Here is a 7315-nt window from a genome sequence, read left to right as displayed (position 1 = left end):
CAATAAGGACGCTGCTGTGTCACTAAGAGAACATGCTGATCCATCATGTTACGCCCCTCAGGGCTGCAGCGCTGGAGAATGACGTATAGTGCATGACGTCACTAAAGTGACTCAGGAAGCTGGAACGCAAATACCGAGGAGGAGAAGTTGTGGCGGCTGAGTGTGAGGCGGGAGCTATTTGCCTATATTACAGTGTATTATATCTTACAGCGCGAGAACCGAGGTGACTTATTATCCGCGATTGTCTAGCTGCTGTGGAACTACAAGCGCCAGCATTCCTGCCATGGATTGTTGGGACATAGTTCTGTAGCAGTCCGGACATGTTGCTTTATTCTCGTCTGGCCACATCACTGGGCAGGTTTAGCAGTGGTGGTGCTGTGCAGATACAGTAAACGAGCCCAATGTTCCGCACCTTCCAAATGGTTTCTACATTCCATGGAGATTTGCCATTCTAGCCTGTAGTAGCTCCACCTGCTCTACACCAGCCTTAGCACGGGAGGAAACTGCATCAGCTCAATTCTAAAATGTGCCTGCAAATGTCATGTTTATTTTGATGTTCAAGAAAAACTAATTGTGGAAAATACTAAAAGCAGCTTATATACACAGTTATAATGCAGGATTAATAAAACTTGTTGCGTATGATAATGGTGCTCCAGCCAATCAGCTCCCAACTGTCACCTGTTAGAAAAATGATGGGAGCTGATTGGCTGGAGCAACATTTATCATACGCAACAAGTTTTATCACTCATTGTGATCGATAAGTCTTTGATAAATAAGGTCCTTAGTACTGGAAGTTCTATAACAGCTAGAAAGTAACATGTTGCCTAATCCTTGTGTAGCCACATAACTGGTAATATTTAAGAAATCTTCCTTCAGTTGTACAGTAAAAGGCTTAGGAGCTGATTTACTAACCAACAGACTGTCAAAGCAACCGATCATGTAAGAGCAGTATAAACATGTCATTGTGCTGGTTTGCACAGCTATGCCCACCAATATGAAAAGCTCCACCCCCTTAATTTGCATATTTTATCACCTGAAAAAGTGCTGTCTTCTAACTTTTTAAACCACTATGCAGATCTTGTGTTTTCTCACTTTGTATAATTTGCTGCATTCACTTTCAGATGTGTCCTCATACATCTAGCCTCAATATGCCACGCAGCGCAACTTGCCTGGTGTGAGTTGCCAAGCCCGTCCCGTGCTACTCTGCTAGCGTCTCTTTCGACAAAAATGCGTTTTAGGGGCGAAATCAATTAGCTGTGAAAAGTTTTCAAAGTATCGACGTATTCAATTCCAGGCGAAAACTCCTTAGGCAGAAACAGGCGAAAAAGCTTCTCCACCAACAGGCAGGAGAAAAGAAGTGCAAAATCCATATTTTGGGGTACAAACGTGGGGACTTGGTTCAGAATCCTTTGGACACCCCCCTAATGACTAATTGGGAAAAAAAATAAAAATTTATCTTAATTCACCCAAAACAATTTTTAGGTCGAAAATGTAAAAAGTGTTAAGAAATGGGTAAAAAGTAGTGGGCCTGGTATTTTTGGGGGCTATAAGGTTGAGATAGGTGTTTTTAGGATTGCAGCAGGTGTATTTTTTTTTAGATTTTTTTTTTGTAAATCTTTACTTTAGGGGAATATTCAATTAGCCGTGCTAAGCCTTTTTCGGCAAAAAAGGTTCACCGATGACGTAATTTCGCCTGGCGAAAACTTATCCCCGTATTCAATTCCAAAGACTTTTCGCCTAGGCGGAAAGTCAATGCATTGGTATAGGCGAAAAAGATTCGCCTATGAAACCAGGCGGAGAAAAAGTGTAGAATTGCGGTTTTGGGGTGCAAAGGTGAGGAAACCACCCTGCACCCTTTGGACAGGTCCCCAAAGGTTACTTGCGTCAAAATAATTCTAAAAAAAAAATTGAACACCCCAAAAAATGACAATGAAAAATGGAGCAAAAAGTACAAAGTTAGGGTACAAACTCAAAAAGTAGCCAAATAAGCTTTTGAGGGGGTCTGCAAGTATGGGGGTGGTGTTGTTTTTGATTGCAGGTGCTTGCTTAAGGTGCTTTTTTTTTTTTTTTTTTAAACTTCACTTTTGCGATTTTTAACCATGCTTGCACCCGTTTTCATGTACCCCAAATTTGCTGGGACTAGTTATTTTCACCAAAAAACCCCGCTAAATGCTATTCTTCACCACTTGTGCAAAGACACTAATTAGCAGCTAATGAGAGCATTTAAGTACCCCAAATAGCTTCAGTAGGGATATTCGGGGGCAACTACATTGATCCCCAATGTTAGTGCAACTTTTGTTGGGTGTCAGGCTGATTTCCACAAATCTGACAGCACTTTTCGCCTGTTTGCGTTTCGCCGGGTCCCGTTTTCACGTCTTTGGAGTTGAAGAAGGCGAAAAGCGGGGCCGTGCACGAAAAGTTTTTGCCTCCAAAACAGGCGACGTCGGCAAAAAGTACAGCAGGCGAAACCTTTCCGACTTTTCGCGTCTAATTGAATATGCCCCTTAGAGACACCAAAATATACTAGTACCCATTTACATGTACCCCAAATTTAACTACGGTACTTAGTTTTCACAAAAAACATTGGCCCTCATTCAGAGCCGTACGCTCTGAGCAGAGCGCACGCTCTGAATGAGGGCCGCCCTCCATAAAAATGGAGCGTCCTCCTGGACGCTCGTATAGCTGTGGATCACCACCCACAGCCTATACGAGCGTGCAGTTTGATGGCCGCGATGGTCTTGACCATCGCGACCATCGAAACTGTGAGCCGGAGCCTGCGGTTGAGGTTTTCAACCGCAAGCCCCGGAGTGATTTTGGCTCTATCAGAGCCAAAATCACTCCCACTGACATCACTAGTGATGTCAGTGGGCCGGCTTCTGACGGGAGGCGTTCCCGTGGGAACGCCCCCGTCAGGGAGGCACGCCCCCGGCACGCCCACCAAAGGGGGCGTGCTGTCAATCAACATCGACAGCACGCCCACCAAAGGGGGCGTGCTGTCAATCAACATCGACAGCACGCCCCCTTTGATCAGACACAACGAGCGAAGGAAAGTCCTTCGCTCGTCGCGTCTGGCGCATGCGCACGACGGAGCTCCCGCCGTCGTGCGCATGCGCAGAGCACAACATCGACCCACTTGCGAGCGGACAGCCGCTTGCGAGTGGGTCTGAATCAGGCCCATTGCTTTATATAATTTTTCCACACTTATACAAATATGCATATAACAGCCCTTTGACTCAATATAAGATCACTAAATACTTTTATTAGGACCGATTTCCCCAAAAATATGCTGTCCTTTTCGCTATTCACTACATTCGCCTATCCGTGTTTTCGCCTGTTTCGGAATTGAATAGGGCGTGAAAAGCGGGGAAGCGCATGGAGAAAACATTGCGTCCAAACAGGCGAATCAGGCGAAAACATTGAGCTTTTCACCGACCTCGGCTTTTCGTGGCTAATTCAATCCGCCCCTAAGTCGTGATGCGACTAGAAGGTATCAGCAGACTGTACTGATTTATTTGATATGCAACACTTGTATATCTGTGTGTGACTTAGGGCCAAATTCAATTAGGGGCAAAAAGCCATGATAAACGCGATGTTTTCGCCTTATTCGCGTGTTTTCAGGTGAAGGTTTCGCCTGCTTACTCAATGCGCGCACCCGCTTTTTGCACTATTCACTTGTAAATCAGGCGAAAACGCAATGGGTGAATGCAGCGACTAGCGGAACCGGCAAAAAGGTAATTTTTTTGGGGGAAATCAGTCTGTACCCCCAATAAAGCCTAACTCACCCAGGGAATCATTATAGAAGTGTATTATTATTAGCTATAATAAAAGTAATTAGGGATCTTATTTTAAGTCAAAGGACTGTTTTATGCTTATTTGCATAAGTGTGGAAAAATTATATTAAGCAATGTCTTTTATGAAAAATTGCTGTAGTTAAATTGGGGATACATGTAAATGGATATTAGTATATTTTGAGGTTTGTAAAGTACAGAATAAAAAAATTATAAAAATACACCTGCTGCAGCCTCCTGCAACCCTAAAATCACATGTCCCATCCATACAGCACCCCAAAATACCCTTCCCAGTACTTTAACCCAATTTTCAAACACTTTTTGCATTTCACCCCAAGAGTGATATGTCTTTTTTGGGGTGAATTAAATAATTTTTTTACCTTCTTGCCTAATTATTCATTAGGGGGGTGTCCAAAGGGTTCTGAACCTTGTCCCCCATTTGTACCTTTGCACGGCTTTTCTCCTGCCTTTTGCTAGAGAAACTTTTTCGCCTGTCTATGCCTATGGAGTTTTCGCCTACGCAAAAACGTCCTGGAATTAAATACGGCGATACTTTGAAAACAGGCGAAAATTGCGCATTGGAGAAAACTTGCGCCGATCGCGGCTTTTCGACTCTAATTGAATACGCCCTTGTTTGTGTGTTTTATGCACTATGATAGATTAACAAGTGCAACTATTCTTGAGTGAATGCAAATATATAGAAGTACTAGCATATTTGTCTGCCATTTGCCCAAGTTGAGGGGTTCCCCCCATCTCCCCACACACCTCAGGCCACATCATCTTTCAGACAATTTCCAGCTCCTGCCATTGTCGCGTCTTGCCCCTTACTCCAGGCTGTCCTTTCACACCGTCCATTCTTGGTGGAGTGGCGTTTGATTCGTCTGTGCATGACAAAGACAGACCAGACCATAGGCAAATATTATATAGGTTAATAATAACCGAATACCTATGAATCAACGATTGTGGTTAAAGTATGCATTCTTTCCAGACATCTGAAATCATGCCAGAGTGGGCATCCTATCATGTTAATCAGGAGGAGGATGAAGATGAAGAACAGGAAGATGGAGAAGCAGAGCATAGTGGTAAGAGAACTGATGTCAAAGAAATACTAATAGGTGCCCGAACAGCGCAACAGTTGTATTGCTCTGTTGGGCGCCTGTTCGTATAGATGCACACAAAACTATTAAATCTTCCCCATTGGTCCTGATTCTGAGTCACATGCAAGTTTGAATGCATTCATATCTAGTGAGCTTTAGCAAACATGCGCATGCCCCACGATGAACATACGCATCTTTGCATATCCGAGCGTTCCTGAGTTAGACGGATGTTTGTCATTTCTATCCGTCCGTAAAAATTAGAGTTATGGTAGACTTACCTAGATAACTCCTTTTCTTCGAGGTCCACAAGGATACCATGGGGGATATTATGGTTGGAAGACCAGGCACCAAACAGTTAAAGCTTCTGCTCCCAGAATGTCCCAGGTTCTCCTCCATATATACCTCGCCCCTAACCATAGGACTTTACTTTAGTTAACAAGTCTCAAGGCAGGAGAAGGAAGAACAATCATACACCAGAAACACTCTTGCATAAGATGAGGGAATCTGTGACCGGAAAATATAACCCAATGAAGCCAGGTGCGTCAGGGTGGGTGCCCTGTGGACCCTATGGACCTCGAAGAAAAGGAGTTATCTAGGTAAGTCTACAATAACTCTAATTTTCTTCTTCGGGGTCCATAGGAATCCACAGGAATACCATGGGGATGTCCTAAAGCAGTTCCCCTAGGGTGGGGGACACTCCTGAGCAGGAAGGAGAACTTGTCGCGGAAAGGAAGCATCCTGAGAGGCAAAAGTATCAAAGGCATAAAACCTAAGAAAGGTGTAGACAGAAGACCACGTGGCTGCCTTGCACAATTACTCAGCAGAGGTATCACAAGTAAATGCCCACGATGGCCCTACAGACCGAGTAGAATGTGCTGTCACCGTGTTTGAGACAGGGAGATCAGCCTGTTTGTACACCTGAGAGAGAGTTATATGTAACCATCGAGCCAGGGTCTGCTTGTTAGCAGGCCATCCTTGTTTGTGGAAACCATATAATACAAAAAGAGCATCTGATTTTCTAACAGAGTTTGAACGCTTCACATGGATACGGAGAGCACAAACTACATCCAGAGAGGCTTCACCTACAGAAAGGTCTGGAGCCTCAAAAGCTGGAACAACAATTTCTTCATTCAAGTGAAAACTGGACACTACCTTAGGAAGGTAACCCTACCTTGTATTAAGAACAGCTTCTACTTCAGGGTCCATAGGGGGTCCACAGGGTTGACCTTGGGGTATAGGTTGGAAACCAAATCCGGGCACCACGCAGTTAAAGCTTTTAGCTCCCAGGATACACTGGGTCCACTCCCTATAACCCCACCCCCAAGCCACAGGCACCTCAGTTTAAGTTGGTGCCCGGCCGGAGTCGGGTCACCGTTTAGTGCAGTGGGGAGCTGATTAGCAGCCCCTAAGCTTTATTTTTTCTAGAGGGAAAAGTTTTTTATTTTTACTTTGGATTCTTCAGAGCGGCAGCATCGGACTGTCCATAGGACATCTAAGCTGCCGCTCCGTCACCCCGCCGGCGCTGAGAAGCCAGTACAGATCTGGGGATCTCAGCGGGACCCCAGAGTCTGTACTAGCCGGACTTTGTGGGCGCCCAGGACTGCTGCCGGATCTGATCCGCGCATTTGAAATGCAGTCCTGTGCCTCTCTGGGGACAGACCGGAGGCGCCGGCAGTGGCGGCGGGCCCCCCCATACCCCGTGTGTCCACTAGACCACCAGGGACTTAGTGATCGGTGCAGGGAGCCGGCGTCCCGGGGGTTAATAGCCGGCCAGGGGAGGCAGCCTTCCCTGTTACAGCTAATTGCTGCCAATAGTAATGCAACAGTGTGACTTAAAAGTAACAATTTGTTTCCAGTGAAATCAGCTGAATTCCGCTATTAGTGGATGATCACTCTGGCATCCCAGTGTGATATACAGTCACGCTGAATATGTAGGTGGAATAGGGGAAAGAAATGATAGTACCTCAGCCCTTGGAATGCTGTATCCAAATCAATAGGCGTCCTTGTTTGGCTTGTCCGCTCGCTGTGTGAGCTGCGGCTGGATGATAATCAGCTGCCGTGCAGCGGGATGACAGAGCTGTTCACGGGGCGGTGATTGGGTGGCGGCTGGCGGTGCACTCCGATTGCACAGTGGAGGAGCAGCACCGACCACGGAGCAGCGTCTGCAGACCAGCCGGCGGCGAAATCCAGGAACTCAGCGGGACACCAAAGCAGCACACGGAGCCGTGTCTGAACACCAGCCGGCAGCGATCTCCAGGAATGGATCGTCACTTTCCAAAAGAACCTCCAAAGTGTAGGTGCAGCAAATGGTGTAGTGCTGTGGATACCTCCAGTGCCTGGGTGATGACGTCAACCCGTTTCGTCCCGTAAAAACCGAGACTTTCTGAAGACTGTGTGCCGGTAGTTTGTGGCACTTCCTTAAATACCTCC

The 7315-nt window shown here is 46.0% G+C and overlaps 1 protein-coding gene across 2 annotated transcripts in view; it reads left to right on the top strand.

Annotated features, from left to right (window-relative positions):
* The first annotated feature begins 52 nt into the window (after window positions 1-52).
* XRCC6 (X-ray repair cross complementing 6) overlaps window positions 53-7315 on the top strand; it is a 105324-nt gene continuing 98061 nt past the window's right edge. The window contains exons 1-2 of one of the 2 annotated variants that reach the window (XM_088468130.1): window positions 53-162; window positions 4777-4870. In XM_088468130.1, the coding sequence (XP_088324256.1) occupies window positions 4789-4870 (82 nt within the window). In that variant the 5' untranslated portion in view covers window positions 53-162; window positions 4777-4788. Of the gene's footprint in view, window positions 224-4776; window positions 4871-7315 lie in introns of both variants that reach the window. The other variant, XM_088468129.1, reaches the window with a different exon arrangement.

This window comes from Taudactylus pleione, unplaced genomic scaffold (genome assembly GCF_031769625.1).
Source record: "Taudactylus pleione unplaced genomic scaffold, aTauple2 ptg000080l, whole genome shotgun sequence".
In the NCBI taxonomy this organism is placed as follows: domain Eukaryota; kingdom Metazoa; phylum Chordata; class Amphibia; order Anura; family Myobatrachidae; genus Taudactylus; species Taudactylus pleione.
The sequence above is the reverse complement of the archived record's forward strand: the minus strand, read 5'-3'. Positions and strand labels throughout refer to the sequence as shown.